The sequence below is a fragment of the Halichoerus grypus genome, chromosome 7 (genome assembly GCF_964656455.1).
Source record: "Halichoerus grypus chromosome 7, mHalGry1.hap1.1, whole genome shotgun sequence".
NCBI classification, from domain to species: Eukaryota; Metazoa; Chordata; class Mammalia; order Carnivora; family Phocidae; genus Halichoerus; species Halichoerus grypus.
Window position 1 is genome coordinate 47,380,537 of NC_135718.1, and position 25,552 is coordinate 47,406,088.

The 25,552-nt window shown below is 57.7% G+C and overlaps 2 protein-coding genes and 1 long non-coding RNA gene across 9 annotated transcripts in view; 2 read left to right on the forward strand and 1 right to left on the reverse strand.

The window, feature by feature from the left end:
* ZMIZ1 (zinc finger MIZ-type containing 1) overlaps positions 1-18,230 on the reverse strand; it is a 235,027-nt gene extending 216,797 nt beyond the window's left edge. For 3 of the 5 annotated variants that reach the window (XM_036089818.2, XM_078077519.1, XM_036089817.2), the window contains exon 1: positions 18,095-18,230. The gene's annotated coding sequence lies outside the window, so the exon portion shown is untranslated. Of the gene's footprint in view, positions 1-1,416; positions 1,581-5,560; positions 5,607-18,094 lie in introns of those variants that run through there. The other 2 variants (XM_078077517.1, XM_078077516.1) reach the window with 2 other exon arrangements.
* LOC144382563 (uncharacterized) overlaps positions 1-25,552 on the forward strand; it is a 239,241-nt gene that overhangs the window by 135,616 nt on the left and 78,073 nt on the right. The window lies entirely within an intron of this gene.
* LOC118534143 (uncharacterized) overlaps positions 16,897-25,552 on the forward strand; it is a 42,457-nt gene continuing 33,801 nt past the window's right edge. For all 3 annotated transcript variants that reach the window (XM_078077521.1, XM_078077522.1, XM_078077520.1), the window contains exons 1-2: positions 16,897-18,395; positions 19,863-19,986. In XM_078077521.1, the coding sequence (XP_077933647.1) occupies positions 17,575-18,395; positions 19,863-19,986 (945 nt within the window). In that variant the 5' untranslated portion in view covers positions 16,897-17,574. The remainder of the gene's footprint in view (positions 18,396-19,862; positions 19,987-25,552) is intronic.

Here is a 25,552-nt window from a genome sequence, read left to right on the forward strand (position 1 = left end):
GCATCTGCAGGGGGGACACCTACATAAGAAGCTCTGATCTCAGTCCTAGCTTACTTAGCAAATTCACCTCCCTGTGGCCCACCCACCCTCCCCAGGTCCCAGGGAGCTGCTGCGGGGAGGTAGAGAAGAGACTCAAGACTGGGAGGGCCAGCCCTCAGGCTGGCCTGAAGACCCCCGTACCCCCTCCAACCTCTGCTCTGCTTCTGACAAAGCCTGGAGGGGCCAAGTCCCAGGCAAGGTCTGTGGAGACTCTCAAGTGTCCTCCATCACCCTTGGCCTGACACCTGGCAACTCCCAGCTCCGCCAAATGCTGTCCTGCACCTCTAACCGATATGGCACAGGGATGTTCCTAGGCAGGCCTGAATACCCATGTTTACCCAACAGAAGGGTGTCCCTCCCACCCACCCGCCCCCAGCACCAGGGTAAGCTGGAACCCATTTGCCCACAGACTCGCCTGGTGCGTGGGCCGTGCGTGCGAGGTTCCAGCCCCTGGCCCTGCCCAGAGAGGCTTGGCCAAGAGGTGCTGCGGCCTGGCCAGGTTGCTGCTGCTGAGCCATTTCTCCCAGGAAGCCGAGCTGACTAGGGCAGCAGTGTGGGCATGGTGGACACCCAGGCGGCCTCAGACCCTGGCAGCTTTGGGTACGACAATCAGGGCTAGGAGACACTTCTGGGAGCCTGGCCCAGCCTAGACACCCCTCTGGCTCTAACTGGGGACGGGGAAGGCAAAAGAAGGGGCCAAGGGTCAGACCATGTACATGGCCCAGCTGTGACTCCAGGGCTGAGATTATTCAATTCTTTCTCAAACATAGTGTGCAAGTCACTTCTAAGGCACCTGCCTAGATTGCAAATATATATATATATTTTTTTTTTTTTTTCCTCCCCCAAACCACAAAACCTACCAATTCTGTGTAAAGTGGAGCCATCATTTAGTTACTTATTTATTCAGCAAGCATTCTGGAATGTCTGCTAGACACCACATGTGGTGTTGGGTGTCAGGGAGTCACAGCCTGCCCATGTCTGGGGTACCCTGCTGGTAGCTGCAGTCCTGCCAGCTAAGGACTGTAACAGTGGTCAGAAAACAGTGCTAGAGGAACTAGGGCAAAGGTGAGGGCCCAGCCCACTTGATCTGGCAGGTGTACAAAGGCTAGCCAAGGCTTGCACGGGGCTTTGCAGGATGCCTAGGAGTTCACCAGGCAGACAGGGCAGAGTACAGAATTTGTAAAACACATACAAGTGAAAGTTTAGCTGGGGCCAGAGACCACAGGGCCCTGAGTGCCAGGCTGTGGGTGGTAGGGAGCCACGAAGGAGTTTTAGGTAGAGCAGAGAAGGTAACAAGGTCATAGGTGACCTTTTATTAAGGTCACACTTGGGTCCAAGTGGGGGAAGGTCAGAAAAGGGGAGGCTGGAGGTAAACACCTGAGGCAGAAGGCTGTTGCATGGGGGGTGGAGAGGATGGGCAGCTTCAGAAACATCTGGAAGGTGGAGTCTGGAGGCTTCAGTTCCCTGACGAGGTACTCTCACAGGCCAGGCTCAGGGCAGGGAGGTGGGGACATGGAAACCCAGTGTCATAGGTTGCAGTCCTGGGGAGGAGCCAAGGGAGAGTCCAAGTTTCAGTCAGGGCAGTGGGCCAATGGCAGTCCTACTCCTAATCCTCACAGCGGTGTTATGAGAATGAGAACAAGGCTCCTCTTCCTCAAAATACTTTACCACCATCCACCAGAAATTTGTTTAATAAATGTATAATGTGTGGGGGCTATAATGTGTGCGCCCCCCAGTTCTGCAGTATGCAATGTGCACTACTGCACATGGTGGACCCAGCAGATGCCACCGAGCAACCCCTGGGAAGATGGGGTGTCAGAGGCCCAGGGACCAAGCAGGAAAAACAGATACAATCTAAGAAACAAAGGAAAAAACACAGCAAAGCCAAGAACCACCCAAACTGAGTGTTTACTAACCCTCCCTGCCTTTTTGGCATTAGAAATCTCAATAAAATGAGAGGTAGGATTATTTACTATCTAGAGTCCCAAAAAGAAAACGTAGCTGCTTAAACAAGGCAAATAAAAGAAATGCAAAAACACAAGACAGAAAGCCCCAGTTTTGAAAGATGGGGATTGGCCAAAAGTATAGAAAAGCAGTTCTGGTCTTGGAGCTTACTAAAAACTTAATTAAAAAAAAAAGAATCCTTTATACTGAACAAAATTCTAGCAAGTGAACATAGGCGAGTAAAACCGACGTGCTGAGAAAATTCAAACTATCTGGATAGATAAGGACTTCCATTCCATCATTCACCTAGCCGGGTTCCATCATTCACCTAGCCGTTACTGAACACCTTCCCTGCTCCAGACCCTCTGGGGATATAGGAATAAGACCCAGCTGGTACCCTCACAGAGGGGACAGTCCAGTGGGGGAGAATGTAGAGGGCTGGGAGAGTACAGGGGGAGACACCTGAGGCCCCCAGGAGGAAGCAAGGACAAAACAGGATCACTGGCAAGGAGGGGCTGGGTGACTCATTACACCACCATCCACACGGTAAAGTCCAAAGCCATGTGGGCAGATGGCAGTCCCCTGCTTAAGAAAAGTGAGAACTTTCTGAGTAGAGGTGAGATAAACACTATTCGATCTTGGGGGGCTGGTGTAGGGAGCCTTTCTTATCTTGGAACTAAAAATGCTCAAACAGGCTTCCAAAAGCAGTTCCAGTTAGAAGGGGCCTCAATACACAGATGGAGAAACGGAGGGCAGAGAGAGCCAGGGCCTTGACCAGGTCAGGAAGCTGATCCATGGGTGAGATGGGAAATGGGTCTTCTGCCCTGGGGGTGTTATTCAGCCTAACAGCAGACACACTGGGTACGCTGATGGCCAGGGAAGCACATCCTGATGGTTCCTGACCACTGGGAGCTGCTCAGACACAGAGGTGGAGGTCCTTCTCAGACGCAACACCAGATTCCCATGCTGACAAGGCTCAGGCTTTCATTTCCCGAAAAAGTTGCTCACAGGGGCATCCCTCTGGCTGAGGCCTCTGTCTCCAGCTGGCAATCCTAACAAGTGTTTTTATTGGGCACAAACTGCCTTCTTCAGTCTCCCCTCCTGGCAGCCCTGGGAGGTGAGCACTCTCCACCCACTTTCCAGATGAGCAAGCAGGCCCAGAGAGCCCAGAGGCCCTCTCATCCTAGATCACTCCTGTTCTGGGACTGATGGGGAAGGCCAAGCCACTCCGAAGAGCCAGGCAGGGGTCGTTGGGGGTGGGGGCTGGGAGGTGGGAGCGGGGGGAGGGGGGCATGTTACCCAGCTGGGCAATGAAGTGGAGGGAGAAGACACATGGCCAGAAGGGACTGCCCACCCACTCCACCCACCACTGCGGGCGGCCTCTGGGGCCCCCCCAGGACTGCCAGCCCTAACCCTCTGCTCACAGCAGAAGGCTGAGGGCACCGCCTCCAGCAGAGGCAAGGCCCACCTGACAAACACTGGCTCTGGCCACCTTCAAGGTGAGGGAAGGAGACCAGGGGCCGGTGCAGGTTCAGACCAGAGTGAGCTGGCCTGGTTTCTCCCTACAACCCGCCTTCCTGCTCCCCCTGCTGCCGCTCCGGAAGCAAGACTGCCCTCCTTGTGCCTCTGCAGGTCCCAAGAATCCCCGGTTAGTTACTGAGGGCCACTTGGCTGCTGAAACTCTAGGATTCTGGAGGCATCTGACTCAGGCAGTAACTTCTTAGAGGAGAGAGATGAACCAAATGGGGAAACTGAGGCCCAAACAGAACAAAGGGCCTGCCTGTAGTTATATGGCAGGATTGGGGGCACAGAGATAGAGGATGTTAGAAACGGCCTTAGAGAGACAAGCAACCCCCAGGCTCCCATGCTGCTGATGGGTAAACTGAGGCCCAGGGATGGGAAAGGACCTGCCTGCCAAAGGTGACTTTGAATCCATAAGAACGGTCATCCTGGATTGATCCCATGGGGCCAAAACAGAGCTGCCCTCTGTGACCCCAACCTCAAAAGTTAGGGAAGTTGCAACACTTCCTTGTTTCCATAGTAACTAGCTACTGCTCCAGGAATATACCGAAATGTTTTTGTTCCCTCCTCTGCGCCGGCCCTGGGCCAGGCTGTGGGGACACAGAGCGGAAAGAGGGGGTGTGAAGGGAGGCACAGTCCCAGCCCCAATGACGGTTGATCCCAGGCAATGGAGTGCAGGAGGGAGCGGAACAGGAGAATTTTCAGTGGAGGAAGAAATCCCCAGGGTCCAAGAGCATCAGGGAAGGGAGTTCAGAAGTGGCAGCTTTTGAGCTGGGCTCTTAGGGATACACAGGAGTTCGCCAGATAGAATTGTGGGGGTGAAGGAACGGACACAGGCCAAGGCCCCAGGGCTTGAGGGTGACACATGTCAGAAAGCCAGCAGCGCACAGAAGAGAGGAACGGAAAAGACGCAGACCCGCGGATGAATGGCAAAATGACAAGTGCGGACGAGGGTGCACAGAACACCTCACCACGTCCCTATCATTAAACAGATACCCTATGACAGTAGCTTACGGCTCCAGGAGCGGTGATAGCATAAAAGGAAAACTGCTTGGACCCACAGGACTTGGGAGACCGCGGCCAGCTCTCCAGCTGCAGCCCCTCAGCCTGCTTTGTAGCGGGGGGCAGGCATTCCCCACGGGCTTCTGGGCATGACCTTGGTCAACCTTCCAATTACATCCAGGATCTGACCTTGTCTCACTACCTCCACCCAACACTCTGGTCCAAGCCACCGGCATCCTTGCCCGGGTCACTAAAAGCCGCCCAGCTGGTCTCCTCATTTCCTCCCTTGTCCCTTACAGTCTATATTCAGCTCACTAGCCAGAGGGACCTTCTCAGAGAGCACCTCAGATAGACTCGGTCCTTTAATTAAAATCCTCCAATGGCTCCCGAATTACTGAGCATGAAGTCAGAAGCCTTTCCCGTGCTCCAAAAGGCCTTCTGTGACCGCTCCCTGACCACCTTGCTAACTTCCTCTCCTCTCTTCCTCCTTCTCCCACTCCATTTAGCCACACTGGCTTCCCTGCCTTTCTTAGAGCATGTCAAACACACTCCTGCCACCGGGCCTTTGCACATGCTATTCCCTCTGTCTGGAGTGCCCTTCTCTCAAATGCTCATGGGGTTCACTCCCATCCCTCCTTGAGGTATCTGCTCAAATGTTACCTCTTCAGAGAGGCCTTCCCTGATCACTCCATCTAAAGAAGCCCGATCCCCACCCATCTCCTTATATCACCTTATCCTAATTTGTTTTTCTTCAAAACACTTATTATAGCTCAGAATGACATCATACATAAAGTTGTTGACTTACTGTCTGTCTCGCCTATAACAATGTAAGCAAGGCCTCTGTCAAGTTCACCACTGTATCCCCAGGGCCTGGAATGGTGCCTGGCATGTAGTAGGTGTTCAACAAACTTGGTGAATGAGTAACTAATCTTTCTCAGGGAGCTAGGCAAGGCGAGGCACAGAAGGATCCCAGACTCTGCTCTCCCGGGGGCAGAACACTGAGGACTCCAGATGAGCCAGGAAATCGTGTTCTCAGGCTGGCACAAGGACCCACCCGCAGGAAATGTGTGCTGCCCTCCAGCACGCTGGCTCCCCAGATCTGGCAGGGAAGCAGGGCCTGGCTTGAGGGTCTGGAAGAGTCCTGCAGGGATGGATCAGAAGTTGCTATTCATTACCAGTGTCCCTAGTCCATCCACTCCAGGCCTGGGCAGCCTTAGGCATCAGCTTCAGGGGGTGGAGCTGGGAAGGAGCTAGTATCTTGCTGGTTGTGCAGCTAGCTTCCTTCCCTCTCGGGGCCTCAGTTCCCTAAATCTGAGAAATGGGGATGAGAAGAAGATGAACTAAGCTGGTTGCCCAGGTCCCTCCTGTCCCAACAGTCTGGGCATCTTTGGGTCTTCAGAGCCACGGGAAGGGTCACACCAGGTTGAACCTAGGGCCACAAATTCAAGCTGTGGTCCCAGATGGGGTCACATCTTGCAGCCAGCTGGGTCAGATACCTAGGAGAGGGGTCTCAGGCGGGCTTCCGGAGACTCTATTTCCACCCAAGGTGACAGCTGGCAGGGCGCAGGCAGCCCTGTCTGAGCCAGGAAGTAAAGGGGAGTGCCCCGTTATAGGGCAGCAGCCCCAGGGAGGGGGGCCAGGCTGGGGGGAGCCAGGTGTCTCATGGAGACCCCAGGGAACACTGCCTGCCCCCAGGGGCTGTTCTGGTGAGCACAGCCAGAGGCATAAGGCCCAGGAGCTTTTGTGAGATGAAGATGGTAAGTTCTAGGCGAGCCAGATGCCACAGCCACAGAGGGATCTCCCCGCTGTGGCTCTCTAGCAAAGGGTTTCTTCTGTCAGGTGACGGCGGGGGGGGGGGGGGGCGGGGGGGCTGGGCACTGGCAGATGGGCAGGACGCCTGGGTTTTTGCTTCAGCTCTGCCACAGACTTGCCCTGTGACCTTGGGGAGGCACCTGTCCCCTCTGAGGTCAGACTCAGCAGCTAAATGAGAGGGTGGGCCTGGATGATCTCCAAGGCCTTTCTGCGCTGACACGATCATCACCACACGCGGTAATAAAACATCACACTCCCTGACGCACTGACACGGTACAGCATGCAAAGTGCTGGCCTCCCCCCGGACTCTTGTGACAGCCCCGGGGGGAGACGGACCGCCCCCCGGGAGACCGTTGGGAGGAGGCAATGCCAGAAGCTGTGACTCCAAATCCAGGGCCCTCCGCAGACGACCCCAGGTCTCTGGGGCCGCAGACACGTAAGCAGAATGTTCCCTGACAGAGCAGCAGGGAGCAGAGCTGGGCAGATAGCGGCTCAGTAAGGAGAAGGGAGAGGCCAAAAGGGGAGGGGGCACGACTCATAGTCCCCCCCCCACCTCCCCTCCCAGTCCCCGTGGGAGGTGAGCCTGCTGGGAGAGGCCAGGAAGATAGACACCCTTTCCAAACCACGTGGCGTGTCTGACCCTCCTTGAAGAGCTGACGCCAGGCCACTTTCTTTCCCTCAGACCCCAAGGAGCCACGGTTAGGACCTCCCCAGCCTACTTCCATGTCTCATGACCTGGGTTAGACCATTTCCAGGTCAGGCCTGAGGTCTCCAAGCAGCCCAGGCTCTTGAACAGAGACAGAAATAATGAGGAGGCCCAGGGAATAGAAGGCTACCTCTTCCGGGAAGCCCACTCTGCCCACTAGCCTTGCACTCAGCCAAGAGAGGAGAAATCTCTGATGTAGGGTTATGGAAGGGAGCTCACAAGAACTGCATTCACCATATTCTGCGTGGTCCTGAGAGGAGCACTAGGTCCTGGGAAGAGGCATCCTAGGTGGAGCTTCCTAGGTGAAGGGAGCGGCTGAGAGGCGAGGAGCAGCCTGTCCCCGGAGGCGTGCAAGCCCACACCAGAAGGTACTCTGTGGGCATGCTGCAGAGGGGGCATAAGTCATCTGTGTAACAGGTATCAGAGGACGTGGCTGCCAAGCTCCCTGCGGTCTTGAGAATCAAAGGTCCCCTGAATACCAGGAATAGTAGTGTCTGGAGCCCTTGTCGGGGGCGGTGGAGGAGGCAATCACCCGGGTCCAGCCGCCTCTAGGGAGCTGGCTAGGTGGGGAACCAGCCACCAGGTAGGAAGCTCAGAGAACTCTAGGGCCCTCAAGGATTCCAAAGCCCGAAGGGGCTCCACTCCTGCCTAGAGGGATCAGCCCTGAAGCTGAAGCTCGCATCAAACTGATGGTGTCAACCCAGGCTGAGGTGCAAGGATCAGAAAGCCGTCCTTCTGCAGAAAATCAATCAATGCTGAACTCACAGCTTCGAGGAAGCTCCCTTCGCAAACACCAGGCAAGAAATCGCACCTAAGGTGTCCTCTTTCCTTCCAGGATCAGAAGCACTCAGGGGTCCTGGAGCTCAGGAGGGCTAAGCAAACCTGGGGGGGAAGCTGGAAGGCCAAGGAGCAACCCCCACCCCCGACGTGCTCATGGCAGCCACAGAGCCCACTCTTCAGGACCCCAGAAAGGCAGGGACGTGAGGGCTGTGAGCCAGGGAGGCAGAGTTATCCGCGGTGGGCTTGCCAGCACGGGACCTCACCTTGGCCCAGAGCCCTCCCCAGGGCCTCAGGTTGCCGCTCCGCACTAAGAGCAGCAGGGCTCACGAAGAATTCATACCAGCCAGGCATCCTGAAGTAGAGAATGCTCCTCTGTATGTAAATACCAGTGAGCCCCATGGCCCTAGAAGAGGAAATATTAACCCAAGAGAGCAGGATAAACAGGCCGTGCAGACAGCTGGGGGGAAACTGGCCTCTGGAGCCAGAGGAGGTAAGCCCTACACCAGTCCTGCCCAGCCTTTCTAGGAGAGGCAGTGGGTGGAAACTTCCTCCCTTCACCTTAGTCCCTAGCTTCCTGGGGCCCATGACTGCTGAAGCTCGGGTCCACACTGCAGAGACACTCACAGAGGCCATCCCTTGGGGTACCCCCCAACCCCCGTACCGGGTCCTGCGTCCTAGGGGCCTGCCACTGGTAGTGACCTTGGTCAGGTCCCTTGTCCTCCCTTGGCCTTGATGCCCTCCCCAGTACAATGTTAAGCTGGATTAGAAGCAGGCGTTGTGAACACAGACCCCTCCATGGCTAGGGTGGTGACACCGATGGGATGGAACAGAAGGGTCTGAGGGCGGGAGGTGGGGAAAGACAACACAGCAGTCCTGTTCCACTCAAGGCCCAGGGCAATTTTAGATCCTTGGATGAAGGCCACGGTTCTTACACTGCTTTCAGGTGTCCAAGCTGATTTAAGGATCGGAATAAAGCCGTGGACCATCTCTCCAGAAAAATACGCGCTTGCAAAAGGGTGCACGCCGGTGCAGGGGTGTGTGGCCCCGGCAGGCCGAGCACGAGGCTCTTCCTGCCCTGATAGCTGCTGTCTTCGAGGCCCATCTCTAGGGACATGGCAGAGGTCCCACCCCTCTGCCAAGCTGGCCTGGCTTTCGGGACTGCCCAGCCACAGACAGATTTGTGGTCTCGTAACAATAAAAGAAGAGGAGGCCAGAGAGAGGGAGGGAGGACTGCGGGCTTGAGGGGTAGAAGTCAGGGGGCATTGCCAAGAAAGCAGGCTGGGGGCAGGGCGGGGTGGGGGGGACTCTGTCCACATGGAGGCTTCTCTCGATTTCCCCACTGTGCACAGCCCCTCTGGGGCGGTGGTTCTTCGGCAGGGAAACCAACCAGGGGACCAAGCCATCAATGCCAGAGCTGGAAGGGACCTACACTGATGTCTTCAAGAGCTATTTTGCATAAAAAAGGGAGGTGGGAGGCGGGTCCTCGCCTTTTGGGAAGGCTGAGGGAGGCAAAGGGCTGGCAGTGTCCCAGGGGAGGGAGGCTGCGCTCTACTGTCCTTCCTTTGGTGGACGGGGTTCCTGACAGCCCACTCTGGGAAACCCTGATGTGGTCTCAGCTACGATTTTCAGACGAGGAAACTGAGGCCCAGAGGGGTCTGTCACTGGCCTGAGGTCCCACAGCCCGTTATCGTGGTTGACAAGGCCCAGTCTCTCACGCTCTCCTTTTCTCCACACGGGAAGAGCCCGGGAAGGAGGTGGTTATCACCACCGGCCTCATCTTACAGGGGAGGAAAGAGAGGTCTGCAGGCAGGAACCCAGATGTAAATCTCCACCTTGGAACACATCCACGAGGGGCACAGACTTCACTGGTAGGTTGAATTAAAATGAACTCAGTTAAATGTTATCAAGGAGGGCCTCTTAGAGATGACTTACCAGCCCTTCCTGCTACAAAGGGGAGACTGCGGATAATGGCCGGAGGCGGAGGGTCATGAAGTCTGGATGCCACGTCCAGCTGTGCTTGGTCCTGAGGTACCAGGGGACCTTGGGCAATCCATCTGACCTGAGTCTCCAGATCTGTAAGTCGGAGGACCCATTTCATGGGCACTTACTAGGTGCCAGGCGCTGTAGGAGCTCCATTTTCACAGCCTAGGGGGAAGGCGTTAGGTTACTTTTTGTACTAAAGAAGTCTGTATTGCAGACATGGAGACAGGAGTTGGAGAAGTTAAACAGAACCTGCCCAAAGTCACAGATACCACAAAGGGTGGAGCTGAGAAATGAATGCAGGCCGTCTAAGCAGAGCCTAAAACAAATTAGTTGCCCAAGAAGTACTGGCCATTATGATGTTTCTGGTAGACTCTGGGAAGTTGTTTTAAAGGTGTAAACAACTAGCAATAGAAAATTCCACCCCTCCCCACCCAGACGACTCAGCCTCCCTGGTGCAGGGGGGCCAACTAGCTGTGGGACCTGTGGCCGGTCCCTTCACCTCTCTGGGCTTTGGGTCTCCTCACCTGCCAAATGAGAAAGTAGGACGGAGAACCTGGAAAAGCCCTCCCCACTTGCAAACGCCAAGTAAGAGTTTCGGGACCCTTCCCAGAGGTCTCCCTGCCCCATTTGTCCCTCAGCCACAGGGCTGGCTGGTCACGGCCCTGGGCCAGGTTTCCCAGCTTTGGCCAAGGTCTACCAGGGAGCCGGGTGGGGGACAGGGTGAGGTCCAGGCCCCTGGCATCTTCTGCCTTGTTCTAAGCCTGCTGGCTCTTCCTTACGTGCTCTCACCTGGGCCTGATGCATGTGACTCCCAGGGTGGGGCTAGGGGGTTCCTTCCCTGCTTCTCCATCCGCAGAGGAAGTGTTAGCAGGAACAAGGCAGCGGGCCATTAGCCCTCAAAGGACAAAAGTCAGCACTAGGAGGGCTGGGTGGAGGTGGGGGACAGGCAGAGGAAGCCACCCATCTTCTTGGACTAAACAGGCTTGGGCAGATGAGAAACTTTGTACCCTCCCTAGAGAGTTTCTATGTTACTTCCCTCAAATCTGCAATGCAACCAACCTATGATTACCTTTTAAGAAACAGGTTGCCAGGCTGGAGTGCTAATGCCCATCCCCTCCCAGCTGTGTAGGATCTGGGAGTCCTCCTGAAAAGCCCTGTGCTTATTCCTCACCCCGAGAGCTCAGAAATGAACCCCGTCCTCCCCAGGCTCATCTGGTCCTTCCCAGTGAAGGATGGAAGTGCATTTACTGATGAGCTCTGAAGTGTGGCTAACGGGGCTGAGCCAGGCCAACAGTAGATGCTCAATAAATGTTTAATGAGCTAATGGGCTGGACAGACAGGGTTCCAGGCCTGGCTGTGTCACTAATTCACTGCTGCCCTTGGACACGGCCAATTCTTTCTTTTCAGAGCTGGGTTTCCTTGGCCAGGAAAGGAACGGTCAGACCAGGTGAGCCCTATAGAGCCCTCAGCTCTATACCACGTGCTCAGAGCCAGGGAGCTTCCAGAGCGGAAGGAGGTTTCAAACACCTCACCCTGCTGCTCCAGGGCCAAGTGGAGGGCAGGATGTGACTGTTGGGTGGGAAGCTCCCTGACAGGGGTTCTGAAGGCATTGCAGCTACCACTCCCCCACCCCCTCCCCTGTAAGCACCAACCTCTGTAGGTGGATGACTGAAGTCTGGGGAAATGCAGATGGGGGTAGGGCAGGAGAAAGGATAGGGACATGGTGCAGGTTCCATTTAAACCAGACACCAAAAAAAATAATTTTGGAAGAGCCTTTGAAAGTATAAAGAGATTGTCTTCTAACACAACCCCCGCCCCCCCATCAGAATAGCTTTGCCATTTTGTGGCAAAGCGCTAATCTGCATTGACTTGGACCCTCCAAGAGATCAAGAATCCGGGACAGGGGAGGAAGAGAAAAAGCCCCCATGTCTGAGAGCCTAGGAGAGACGGGCCTGAGTCCCGGGCAGAAACCTGGCCCATGTGTGAGGGCATGCAGATCCATGCATGTGTGTGGGGGGGGAATGCCAACTGGGGAGCAGGCTTTGGGACAAATGAAGCACCCCAAACCCCTATCTTTGGGGTAGACTTCTCCGGAGGGTTCACAAGTCCTATACAATTCCAGACCTGCCCTGAAGTCTGCAGGGACAAAGCTCACAAAGCCAGACCACAAGACCCAGGCACCCTGCCGCTGCCAGCCGTCGAGGCCTGGGGCCGGACCCTGCCCCTGTGCAGAATTCTGTGGCCCCGTCTATACAGTGAAGGGTTGGAGCCAGATGATCCTGAAGGGCCACGCCTGCTCTGACGGTCCGCAGTGCCAAGACTCTACAGAAAAGCACAACACCTACCATCACTCGGGCCCCCACCCAGGAGAATTGGAAAAGGAGTCCCCCGTCCCCAGCTGGCTGTCGAAGGCTGGGGCTGGGGCAGAGCGGAGTCCCCACACCGTCTGTCCTCAACAGCCTGCCATGGCTGAAACCTTCAAGTGGTTACAATTACAGCCGGGCTAACAGGATTAGGGGAGTATTGAAATCTAAGAAATCTAATTAGCTCAGACACCCCGGCCTCCCCCAGCATGATCCGGCAGTAACCCCGGCAGCTGGGTCTGGCAGGCGGGCCCCGGGGCCTTCCCGGGCTGCAGTCATTACCTGTGCAGGTGTGCCAGGCTGGGCCAGGCTTCCTGGGGAGGTGCCAGCTCGGCCTGCCCGGCCGCATCCTGCTCTGTCCCCCACCAGCTACGGCCTCATCCTGGGCTGGCGCTCAGCTGAGCTCCAGAGCACCGGGCGCAGGGACGTGGGCAGCAGGAGGGCTGCGTCTGGGGGTAGGAGGAACCCAAGAGCCCCCACAGGGCGGCCACCCCACACAGCCCGAGGACTGACTCAGCCAGAGGAGGGGCAGGCTGAGTCAACGTCTGTATCTATAGAAACCATTGCAGCCGGGGAAGAGCCTTGGGCCACACGGGGACCTGGGGCCCGGAAACATCTCCGCTTCCTGCTCTAGGGCCAGGGATGGAGTTGGAGACCCAAGCACAGACACGTGTACCCCAGCGGTCACGACAGTATTTGGGGCTCAGAGCAAGCTCGGCTGTAAGACACTATCCCAAAAGAAAGGAGCACGGCTGCTGGGGCGGGCACAGGTAGACCCATCTCTGGGACCCCTCCTGTGTACGGCTCCTCCTCCTTAACCTCAGTTCCCCGAGTCCCCATCCTGCGGGGTCCACACCGACTTCTGCGCCCATGTCCCTGCCTGCTTGGTGGCCTGGGAAGGCGGCAGCAGTGTTACATCTCTGAGGCCTGGGGCTGAGTCCTGGCTTGGCTACAGGTCATTTTACCTCTCTGAAACTTGGTTTTCTTGTCTGTTAAGTGGGGGTAATTCCAAATAGTAGTTAGCTTCCACTGTTGTTGCTGGAGTGCCATAAATTTGGAGAGTGCTTCTAAATCCCCCAAGTGCCATACACAAAGGCAAGGGGCTGTGGTTATTACTGTCATGTGCCCCATGGCAGGCAGCCAGCTGCTAGTGGTTAATTATTTATTTGGACTGATCTTCCTGCCCTTACTGGCTGTGAGCTCCTAAGGAACAGGAACTGTCTTACACATTTCTGGCTGTCTCACAGGCCACGATCCTCACAACTGTGGACTCCTAGGAATTATCTGTGGCACCAGTGCTGGGCCCCTGACCCGACCCCACCCCCATCATGTACCTCCTTCTTTCTCCTCATACCCAATCCAAGGACGGGAAAGTACCAAGAGGCAGGCCCCGCACATACACTGACAGATCACAGTGAGCCCCTCAGGCCGATCCTTTCTCACTCCCAGCAGCTCCTTCCCAATAACAGCTGAAAGCAGCCGTTTGGAGGGTCCACATTCCCCTCCCATCAGCATGATCTGCTTGAGCACTGGTCTTGAATCTGTGATCATTCAAGAGAGGATGAGTCTGTGGTCTGGAGGACCCCCAGCACCTCAAGCTCAGAGTGAGGGTCAGGAGGGGATGATTTCCAGAAAGCATGCCATGCAACAGAGCATAGTAATAGAACTGTCCACTGAAGGCAGAAGCTGCTCGGAGTAATGAGTGCCCTGTCACAGGGGACATGTAAGCCAAGACTGGATATAAGCCACCAAGGAAGTAGGCTTAGGGAAGCAGCTTCTGGAAAATGCCTCTAGCAGCCCCAAGGCAACACCTTTGTGCTTCATTCTGCACCCAGAACCTTCCAGGCCTTCAGAGGATACATGCCAAGGGCTCTACTACTCATATCTGCCTCATCCTCACAGCAGCCAAGTGGGATCAGAGAGGTTCTCCCTTTGGACCCATTTTACAGATTAGGAGACTGAGTCCCAGCAGAGTGAAGCCACTGGCCTAAGGGAGCCAGCCTCTTGACCCTTCTCCCCCCATCTCCTCAAGCACTGGGAAGACCCAAAAATCACGAAGGGTTTCCTGGATTCTTTTCCCAGAGCCTGTGCATGGGACTGATTTTCTCAGCCTCTCTTGATCCTCCCTGAGGGCAAGGCCCAACCTCAAAATCACCCCTAGAGTTTACAGCCCAGGCAAGCTCTGCCTCCCCCACCCCCTTTGTCAGGGGCTCTAGGGACAAAGAGCTTCCCCCTCAGAGGGCGTGGACAGAGGCCACTGTGTCCTGCTGAGAGGTCAGAGCAGTCACCAGGCAAGGCTGCAGCAGAGTCCAGGGTAATTACTGCAGCCCGGCCTTTGTTGTCCACACAAAACCCGAGGAACCTCATAAAGATGAGGCGGTGATAGGAGCCCGGCAGAAGCCCTTGGGAGCAAAGTTATGAATGAAACCGTATGGGACCCAGTCACAACCTGGCAGGCCCTGCTTCCTGGTTCCGTGACAGAGTGCCCAGAGAAGCTTCCGGAAATTAACTTGTTGGTGCCCAAATTTCTTACAACGATGCCTCACCCTGAGGCCAGGGTCATGGCTGCTTGTCGGACACTAGCCAAGGCCTGAGAACTCCGTATCCGTGGCTTCACACACGGGTACTCTTGTGACACGACTCTCAGGACACAGTAGGCCTCAAAGTGCCTGCCTTCCTTATCTACCCCCATCTCTGTCAATCAGGGAAAAAGTGAAGTGTGCAGCTCTTCTCAGTGGGAGCCTTCCCCCTGCAATTTTCCAGGATGTGTCGCTGGTGGGCACTTGTCCTATGTGGGGGCACATCTTTGGGGGCCAGGTATGGAGAAAGTGTTGTGTTACCATTGCAAGGGGAGTGTGTGTGTGAGAGAAAGAACCTGTGGTTCTGTGGCCAAACCCCACAGTCTCTGGACCTTTCTTCACTTTGCTCCTGGCCACGAAAGGAACGAGGATCCTCCTCCCTTCTTTCCTTAGGAGGAAAAAGGGACATACTGTCCCCACCAAGAAGCCAGAAATCCTTCAAAGACAGGGCTAGTTATCAAAGTTTTCCAGAAGTCCAGCAATTTCTCATTCCCAACTCTTCTCTGTGAGCCATACCCCGAATGCCTCAAAACCCCAATCTAAAAACCATTTAAAACTCTTGAAAACTTCCTACTTCTGCCCCCCCCACCCCAGCTCTAGTCCCTGCCCCAACTCTCAAAACTCTAAAGTTTTGAGATTTACATGTGAAAACAGCATTTCATAACCTTGTGACTTGGGACAAGGAGATGCTTCTGTCCTTTTGGGAAAAACAAAACCCAACCGAAATCATAAAACTTAGAAGAAAACACCATCTCCCTCCAGATGCATTCCCTTGGCCCCAAAGTCACACGTGCTCTGTGGCAGATAGGGCTTTCAATGTGTCTTTTGTTTGATGCTGGTGTTTCAACATCCTCAACTTGATGAGAGAAAGGTCAGCGCGAGGCTTGGGGCATTCACAGACCACACCACCAGGGCCAGGCAGAGGGGAAGCAAGGGGCCAGGAATTCCCCCCTCCGGCCCCAGCTCCTGCTCTGGATCTCCTCAAAAAGCAGCCAGGACAGAGAAAGCTAGGGGCTCACCCCCTGGTCTAAACTTCCCCGGTAGCTTACAAACAACTTTTAAACTCCCGGGACCATACCAACGCCAGCGAAGTCAAGTCCGAATTCAACGCCAGCCAAGCTGCCCATTCTCCAACCACAGCGCCTGCCTCTTTATCTCTCCCTTCAAAAAAACAATAATAAGCAAACACAGGCACCTCTGGGAACAGCCTCTGGCCTCCTGCCCTGCCCTGTGTAACCAGCCTGTCCTCACACCCACAGGAGAGGAGGAGACAGCGCCGGTTAACCCTCTGGTCTACCAGGCCCTGTTCCCAGGTTGCAGCAGGGAGACAAACTGTTGCTCAAGAAAATCCTCCAGAAAACCCTTGGCACCGGGAGGCAGCTCCCTGCGGCTCCTGCCCAGCGCCAAGCCAGGGGCTTCCACAGGCGGCTTCTCACTGCCCTTTTAAATCTGCAGGGTTGGGCTCTACTCTTCCCATGCCCTGGGCTGTGCACCCAGGGGGCTCCAAATGGCCATGGCAGAGCGGGGAGGAGGAATAGACTGGCCGAGCACTGCCCTCACCCTGCCAGCCCAGCCGCCAGCTTCTTGGAGGACCTCTGAGAGAACATTTGTTTGGGCTGCCAAGTTAAATCTTCCTCCCTCATGTCAAGGCATTGGAAAAGCAGTCAGGGGAGAGGAGAAGGGGGAGAGTGGGGAAGGAGCAGCGGGAGGGAGGGAGGGAGGGAGGGGGGGAGAGAGAGGGAGGCAGGCAGGCAGGCAGCTCTCAGAGCCCCAGTTACTCGGGCACTGCCCACGGAAGCAGCCTGCGGCTCCCAAGCCAGAGCAGCCCGGACTCGGGACACCCAAGCAGGGGCCGGGCCGCCAGGGGCCGGGCCGCCAGGCCCCCAGGGTCAGGCGCCGGGTGTCAGTCGCTCAGAGCCCCAGCCTCCGGAGACGCCCTCGCTCTGTGCCCCGCTCGCTAGAGAGGCGAGGTGGGAAGGGAAGGCGGAGGAGGGAAAAGTTTGCGGCAGGTAGAGGGGTAAGGGCTGGGCGGCCCTGCCGTCGGGCTGTCCCCCAGGGAGGGGTGGGGGGCCCGGGCCGGCTGCCCTGGCGCGCTCCCGCCAGCCCGCCCTCCTGCCCGGGTTGTTTACATTCCTGGAGTGTCTTTTAAACCCGGGGCTGAGGCCGACTCTCGGCCTTCTCCGGCGGCTCCGGGGCAGTCTCCCGTGAAAATCTGCTGGCGCACAATGGCCGGGAAGGCGGCCGCCCCTCGCCCGCGCCCCCGCTGCTCCGGGGCGGGGAGCCTGCCCTCCGCACCGCGCCCTCTCCCCGCCCGCCTGGCTTCCTGGACAGATGTCCCCGGCGAGGGGGCGACGCGCGCCCGCTGCCCGCGCCCCAGACGCCGAGGCCGCGCTCCCCACTGTTTTCTCCCCTGCCCAGACGCCAGGAATGTGAAACAAGCTTCCAGAGTCCGCCCCCCCACCCCAGCTCCGACCCCGGTCCGGCCCCCCAACCTCCGCCGGGGCCGACCTCCCACTCCCCCGGGGCCGCCGCCGCCGCCGCCGCCGCCGGAGACGGAGAGGAAGAAAGAACACGGAGAAATTACTTTCGTATTTGCAACGCGCGCGCGCACACACACGCACATCTTCCCTCTGGGCTCCCCTCCTGGCCGGGGCAGCCCCGTCCAGGCGATGGCCTTAACGCCCTTCGGGCTTCTCAAGACCTGCGGGAAGCCCCTACACACACCCCCCTCGGCGTTCCCCGCTAGTACCGTGCGCCGCGTCTCCCCGGGCAATTCACACACAAACAACTTAACCGCGCCTCCACCTCCCATTTACTAAAGTGTGTGTTTTCCCTGGAAATTCAGATGCACAACTTAGCACCACCACCCCTTGCCACCCCGAAATCCAGCGCCGTCTCCGGCGGTTCTCGTACACACAGGCGCACAACTTCGCGTCTCCCCGAACGAGGTGAGGGAGACCGAGGTGGTCCTACCCGGGTCCTTCCCTCCCTGCCCGAATCCCGGTCCTGCCCGGGTGTACAGAACGAGGGCTGGAGGCGCACGGGCAGGAGGCGGGCACAGGGTCCGCGCGCGCACAACCTTACTCACGCCCCGCACACCCGAAGAGCCTCGGCCCCCGCGCGCAGCCCAAGCCGGCTCCGCTCAGCCGGGCGTTCGCCGGTCGCCTGGGCCTCGGCCCCGGGCCGCCGAGGAGAGCGCAGTGGAGCTCGGCCGCTGGCCGCTCGCCGGGCTTGCCTGGCGCCGGCGGACCCTTCAAAGGAAAAGCCCCCAGCACCCAGCGCCCCACGCTCGCACCCCAGGAGTCCACGGGGAGCGAGAGGAAGGCCCGGGGCCAGCGGGCGCCCGGGTCTGGACCCAAACTTACCGGGCGCTGCGAGCGCCGCTGCCGCCGCTGGAGGACGCGCCGCTGCCGCCGCGGCCGCTGCCGGGCAGGCCCGGCTCGGGCCGGGAGGAGCGCTGCGAGGGCGCCGAGAACGGCTCCGCTTCGGCTCCTGCTCCGCGCCGACCCGGGCTGGGGTCACCGCGCTGCGCCGGCGCTGCTCGCTCGCTCCGCCGCCGGGTCGCTGCTCGCCCGCCCGCCGCCCGGTCGCCTGCTCTCCCGGGCGCCCGCCGCCGCTCGCTTTTTTAATGTCCACAGACAGTGAAAAGGAACTCGGCGTTAGGGGGTGAGTAAGTGAATCAACTCGCCCGGAGCCGAGCAAGTTGAAGTGTCAGATTACATTGGCTATTCTATTTCCAAAGGGCCCCGCGCCGCCGGCCGCCCGCAAAAGCAGGCGCGGAACCCCGGACGGAACGGAGCGCCGTGGCTCCACCGCCGCCGCGGCCGCCGCCAGCTCTCAGCTTCGCTCGACTCTCGCTCTCTCAGCGCTCTCGCCGTTCACTCTCCCTCTTTCCTTTTCGACTCTTTCTCTCCCTCGCCTTTCCTATCCCTTCTTTTGCTCTTTCTTCCCCGCTCCCTGGTCCCGGCCCTCTCCAAGCTTTCCCCCCTGTGTGGCTCGGAAGAGCCTCGCGCGTCACCCCCCCCCCCGTCACTCACCTCCCTCTTCTCTCCCCCTTCCTCCACTTCTCCCTGCCCGCCCCCACCTCCCCGCTCCTGCAAGTTTAGAGTAGGAGAGAAATGCTGAGCCTAGGAATGGACCCCATTGGGGAGGGGGCAAAAACCACCCGGCACCCCGGCACCCCCTTGGTTGGCGCGCCCGGGAGTAGAGTGCACTTGGGGCCGGGAACGCTGTCAGGTACCCTATTTGGGGGCAAGCGAGTTGCTAGCAAGGATCGCCCAAGCGTTCCCCCGGAGGAGGCTTTGGGGTTGTTCTCAAAGCCCGGGGACTGACTGGTGGGGCGAGCAGAGGACCACCCCCCTACACACACACCACCACCACCAAGGGCGACGTTGGGGGAGGTTGGAGCGCGGTGCCCCCGACAACTGGGAAGGACCAGTGCGAACTGCCTGCACCCTGCCGGGTCCAGAGGCGTGTGGATTCCCCGAGGCCGGTCCCGAGCGCCCCAGGCCCAATGCACGTGGGCGGGGTGGGGGCGCCGGGACCCAGACCCAGTCCCACGTCCGGGGCTGGGCACTGCGCCAGGGGCCGCGGAGAGCTACGGCGCTCACAAGGCGCAGTTGGGTGCACCCACTCGCGGGGTTCCCCTCGCGGAGCCACCCTCGAGAGCATTTAAGTGCGCACCCACCTTGACTCTCGTCCACTGCCACTCACACGGAAACTCCTACACAAACAGCACACACATTCGCGCCCACACTCAGTTTTACAAACACGCTTCCACACGCGCGCACACACAAACACGCACACGCGTACACTTGCCCTCACAGATATACCCGTGTACACGGTCATAACAAGCACATTTACCCACACGCAATGGCACACACACATCGCTGTACAACCAAATACACTCAAAAAAAACAAAAACATGAAACATTCCCCTGTGCATTAAATCCTCACGCTCACGTACACATACAAACCCATATCCTCCCCCACTCCCTCTTTCACACCCAGAACCACCCCCCCACACCGCTTGTGATTTGCTGCACCCTCAGTCCCAAATCATAATCGGCGCCCGCGCGGCACGGGTTGGACACACACACTCGCGCGCACGCAAGCACTCTCCTCCCTGCACAGGCGGGGGAGGCTTCGGCCCGGCGCCCGCTTCGGATTCCAGGTGTGGCGAAGGCTCCGCGCTCCGTGTTTTGCAGTCTGCCGCGGTGTCGGAGGCGAGGCGAGGAAGGGAGCTGGAATAACAAAGGCAAGTTGGGGAGAGCGCAAGGGGGCGCAGCCCGGCCCGGGCCGCGGGGGGAGCCCTGCAAGGCCTGGGCTTTGCAGGCTGCGAGGGTCTCGGGCGCCAGGAGCCGGAGGTGGGGAGAGGGGGGGAGGTGGTGAGGGTCGAGGGGCGGGGCCGCGGCGTGACGTCAGAGAACAATGACTCCGCCGGGGGGCGGGCACCCGGAGGCAGCCCGGGCGGGGGTCTCCCCCGGGGACTGAGACTAGCGGAAGACGTCCTGGACCGGCTAGGGCCTTTGCCTGATTGACGAGGTCCGCTTCGGAGCGCGGACGTGCCACGCAGACTCGAGGATCGTCCAGGCCTCCTGGGCAGTGATCAGCGCCGACCCTGGGCCAGCGCGAGGGGCAGGCCAGAGTACCCTCCTCCCACCCTATTTAAAAACATCCTTCAGTGGGCATCTCTGACCTCGGCTTGAACTCCTTCAGGGCCGGCTAGATCACTCCTTCCACCACCGAGGGAAAGGAGGCAAAATGAATTTGCCAGCCCTGAATTCATTCTCAGGGCTTCGCTAGTCTGACAGCTCGAGAACTCAGCTTGGATTCCTGAGGGCTCGGACGACTGCAGCTCAGGTCCACAGGGGCGTGGGAGGGGATGCGGGGAACCTGCTTGATATTCCTAGGGGAAATTCTGCCGCCCAATGCCATTAGATGCAAGGGAAGGCACTCCTTTCCGGGCCTCAGTCTTTCGACCTGTCACATGGACTGTTTTCAAGCAGCTGTTCCTGCACAGGTGGCAGCTGAGCACCCCTGGGGAAGGTGGATGGCATGAGAGCCTTCCAGACCTCTCAGCACACCAGAGAAGCATGGTCCCAGTACATTCCTGTGGGAGTATATTCCTGAGCCCCTCCCCCTCGGCCTCTGGGTGGCCCAGGTTCCTAAGTCAGGACACGGGGTAGCCCGGGAAACCCCTGAAGGCCTGACCCAGGGCTGGAAGGTGTAATTCAGCTGGCTGAGTGGTGGCTGGAGCCCCAGCTGCTCCCCCTGGGAAATCTATAGCATTGTAGCAGCCAGAAAGCTAACGCCCCCCCCCCCCCCACCACCCCAGGTCCAAAACCTCAGGACAGAGTTTCTGGGTTTAAGAGCCTGGAGGGCAAGAATCCAGCTTCAGCCAAGAACTAGATGGGTCAGGATGGGTCAGGATGCTCTCCTCTCACCATTTCTGTCCAAATTCCTCAGTGAGTGACATGGGCTCACCACCTCCAGGAAATGAGGAATGGAGGCAGCCTTGGGGGTGATCACTCATGTTCAAAAGCTCCTGTCCAGAAGATACCCCCGACCCCCATTTCCTTTACATCTGAAAACTAGCATGCTACTGCAGAGGGCAGAGGAGCCAAGCCCAGTATACAAAGCAGGCCCGAGCGAAGGGTAATTTCAGCTCTTCCTACTTGAGCAAGCATGACACTTGATGGCAGCAAGTCTGAGAAACCTCACCTGGGCTCTGGGTCTGCCCAGGCCTCCTGGGGATCCTGGCCTCCAGGCCTTGGGACTCAGGCCTTTGCTGTCTCTATTCGTCTTTCAGGGAAATAACAAGGCAGACTGGATCCTGGGAGGTCTGGGAAGAAGCTATGACTTATATAGTACCTACTGTGTGCTGGGTACTGTGGCAAGGGCCTCTTAGCATCAGCTCACTAAACTCTCCTCGCACTGCCTTGAGTTAGATGCTCTATTACTATCTCCCCTTCAGAGAAAACTGCACTTTGAGTCACTTGGTCAATCAGGATTCAAACTCAGGCTCTCATTAACAAAGTTTCCTGTTGACATCTTAGCCCAGCTCTGCCTCCTCAGCCATAGACTCTCTGTGTGGTCCTGGGCAAGTTGCTAGCCCTCTCTGGGCTTCTCTAAACCAAGGGTGAGGTCTCATGGCAGTGGCCGGGCCTCTTTGGGGATTATGTGTCCTGAGCCTCCACCCTCGTGGCCCTGGCTTCTGTGGGCCTGGAGATCTGGGGGTGAAACAGAGGAGAAAGTGCTTTCACTTCCCAGCCACTGAGAACTGGAAGACAGATCCCACTCAGCCAACGCAGGGCCCGGAAATCACATGGCTCCAGAGGCAGCTCAGTGCCCATCAGGAGGGTGCGGGCTGCACGGGGCCGGCCTGTGGGTGCCAATGCGGGGTCCTGCCCACACCCACCTTCAGAGTAGACATACGTTTTATTAATTGCCTTGCCTTCCAGGAACCATCAGCAGGAAAGAAGGCCATTGCTTAGGCCTAGGCCTGGGAAGTGGGGAGCCAGGAGGTCCAGGAGGCCGAGAAGAAGGCAGTGGGAAGAGGCTGTAGGTCCTGGGGGGAGCAGAGGACCTTGACAGGGTGCAGTAACTGTGGCCTCCTGGGCTGGAGGCCCTCAGTGGGCTGGGGGGGCAGGGGACTGGCACATGTAGGGGTGAATTCCTACCTCTCCAGGACTGCCTTCTCCGTCTCCATGATTCACCCCTCCCTCCCCAAAAGGGAGCCCAGGGACTAAAAGGGCCGAAGGAATGTCACGTCGTTGTTGAGAGCTTCCTGTTTGCCAGGCATTTCTCATTCCATCCTCTCCACAAAAGCCAGAAGGTGTAATTCCCCACTGAGGACAAAGACTCAGAGAGGTTAAATGACCTGCTTAAGGTCTCACAGTTATTCGGTGCGTGGGGCTGAAACTCAGGGTTGAGAATGGGGATTTGCCTTCATTCCTCACCAGGCTATGGTGCAGACAAGGTGACCTTCTGAGTCCTCTGGGGTGGATGGTGGGAAGACTCACTCACCTGCCAGGGAATGATCGGGTCCCCTCCCTTGGTAGTGGGGTCACGGGGAGTAGATTTAGTCTTCACAGCTTGGTGGATCCAGGAGGCATTTGGTCCCTGCCCAGCTCCGAGGCAACTATGTGTCTAGAGGTGGGTGGTTGGGCCCAGCAGAGAGCAGATGTGCCCCTCAGCACAGCAGGTGCCCCTGGGCTGCCTCCTCCCTCTGTGCCAGTCAGGTTGCGCACTCCATTCTCCAAGGCCGCACCTGCCCAGCCTCCTGGCCTTGGCTCTCCAGGCCTTTCCACCAGGTATGCTATCTTCTCAGTTCCCATGACGGACCTCTGCCCCATGGTTCCAGACCCAGCTCAGCCGCCACCCCCTTCTACTGCTGGGAGGCCTGGGAGAGTCAACGGAGAGCCTGTTTTGGGAGTTGGGACACCTTCGCTCCCAGCCCACTGCTGCCCGGCTTGCCATGTGTCATGAGTGCATCACAGACTCTGTGCTCGTTTCCCCATCTGTCAAGTAAGAGAGGGACACGGGATGTTCAATGGTACTTCTGCCTCTGATTAAGCCTTTGACTCTTGAGCTATAGTGCACCTCAGGGTTTAGGGGGACCCTGCTTTGGGGAATGCCCTCCAGAGTCTCTTTGGCTTCGTAGGGAAAGGAAAACATGTGTATTCAGAGGGGACCATCCAGGGCTGTGAGTAGGTCATGACCTTAACACCTTGCTTCACAAGGTACCGCTAATCTTCTGAGCCTTGCAATGGCCCTTTTTCCAGTGACGAAACTGATCCCCGAAAGGAGGTGGTGGCTTTCTCATGGCCACACAGGTGGGAAGTGTCAAAGTGGGAACAAGAGCCAGGGGTCCCGACCCAGCGCTCTCTCCTCTGCTCTAGCGCTGCCAGAGAACCATCTGGAAGCTAGGAGGTCCAGCACTCCTGGGGGCCTGGAACAAGCTGCCAGAGGAGGATCAAGCCTCCTCTGTCTATCCTGACAGCTCTGGCACCCTGAGGGGGGTCCCTCCTCTCTGGCACTGGAGGGGGTGGGAGAAGAGCTCCGAGCCTCTATGTCTCCCCTCCTCACCTGGACAGCAGTTTGCCGGCCTCAAGGCTCATACCCCCTTGCCCTGCCCCATGCCTGTGGCCATGCTGGGTGGCTTCCAGAATTGCCAGCATTCTATACACGCTCTTACCTCCTCATGCTCTTCCTGCCTCCTGGGACACACCCCTACCAACCTTCAAGGCCACATCCACGGCCCCATGCTCAGAGGCCTGCCTCGATACCTCCAGCAGATGTGCTGTCTCCCTGGTCTCAGCGCCCACGTGGTGCTGCCCCTGCCTCCAGCATCAGCGTTATCATCATAACGATTGCATATTAAAGTGTGCTAGACACCAAGTACCTCATGCACACAAACTCCTTTCATCTTCACACGAGCTGATTGTTGTTAGTGGTAGTAACGTCTCCATTTTTAGAGATGAGGAAACTGAGGCACAGGGAGTTTCATCTGCCCAGCATGACACCTCCCTAGGCAGGGGAATTATTTTGATGTGCACCCATCTCCTCCCTGGCTGAGACTGCGGGCCAGAGGATGGCTCACTGCTCTATCCCATCACCCAGCAGAGTGCCTGAGTGACTGACAGGCGGTCAAGTGCAGTGGGAGATGCAAGGGACACACAAGGATGAGCCAGACCTGGCCCTCCAGGAGCTCCTAGACTATCAGAAAGGACTGTCCCCATCAAATACCACTCTAAAAGTTTGGGGGAAGGAGAGGAGTTGGCATTGGGTGGGGTCTGGAAGGCAAGCTCTGCTGGGGAAACAGACCAGAGTGAGGCGTGGACCTGCCCAGTCACACAGCGAGTGTGAGGCAGCAGTGGGCTGGGACCCCAGGCTCCCAGTATGATGTACCTTCTTGCACCTTGAGCCAGCTGTAGGGTCCCTGAGTCTGTGCTGTTTTTCAAGGACACACGGTCCCAGACGCCTCCATGATGCTGAGCTGTTCAATGAGTGGCTCCAGTTCTTCTCTCCCCTCTATTAAATTTTTTTTTAAAAAGAAGAAGAAAGAAAGAAATCCAGGCATTGTTCCTGACTGCAGCTGGTGCCAACTAGAATCCCGCTGAACAGAATGGAGCCGAGAGCCCGGCCGCCAGGGGCCTGGCTGCTGACACAGGGCCTTTCTATTTTGCTTTCCCCCCGGGGGCCCAGGCTGACGTTTCGTCCCTTCCATGGGCACCCTCTCCACCTGCCTCCCTGGCCCCAGCTCTGAGTCTCCCGCTGCCCTCACCCCCTTTGCAAAAATCAGATGCCACTTGGGAGGGCTGTGGAGCACTGGCACCCCCTTCCTCATCACCCACAACCCGGAGTGAGCTGGACCCCCTCCCTGTCCCCCACTCTACCAAGGCGGGGGGCTTCGGATGCCTGTCTAGGAGAGTGGCAGAAATCCTTTCTCCATGGAATCATTTGGAACACTGGTTTGATTTCAGAATCTACCAGGATTTTTCATCCCACCCCGACCTGACTTGGCAAGTGCCAGTCCAAGCTCACCTGTTAAGGCAATTTGCAGCAGGGAAGGTTTCGGGGTTGGCGGGGGCTAGGGTGCCGGTGGCAACAAATGGTTTTGCAGGCACAAAAGTGCTGTCTAAAGTTCCTGGTTTGCCTGCTGCCTCTGCTCCAAGAGACTTGGTCTGTGGAGGAAGAGGATTCCCCAAACTCTCCCTTGCTGCCTTCATTTCAGCCTCCCCTCCCTGCCCCTTTAGAACCTTGAGTTCCGTTTGGCAACATCCCCCACCTCTGTTCTCCAAAGAGCCGGTCTGACCCAG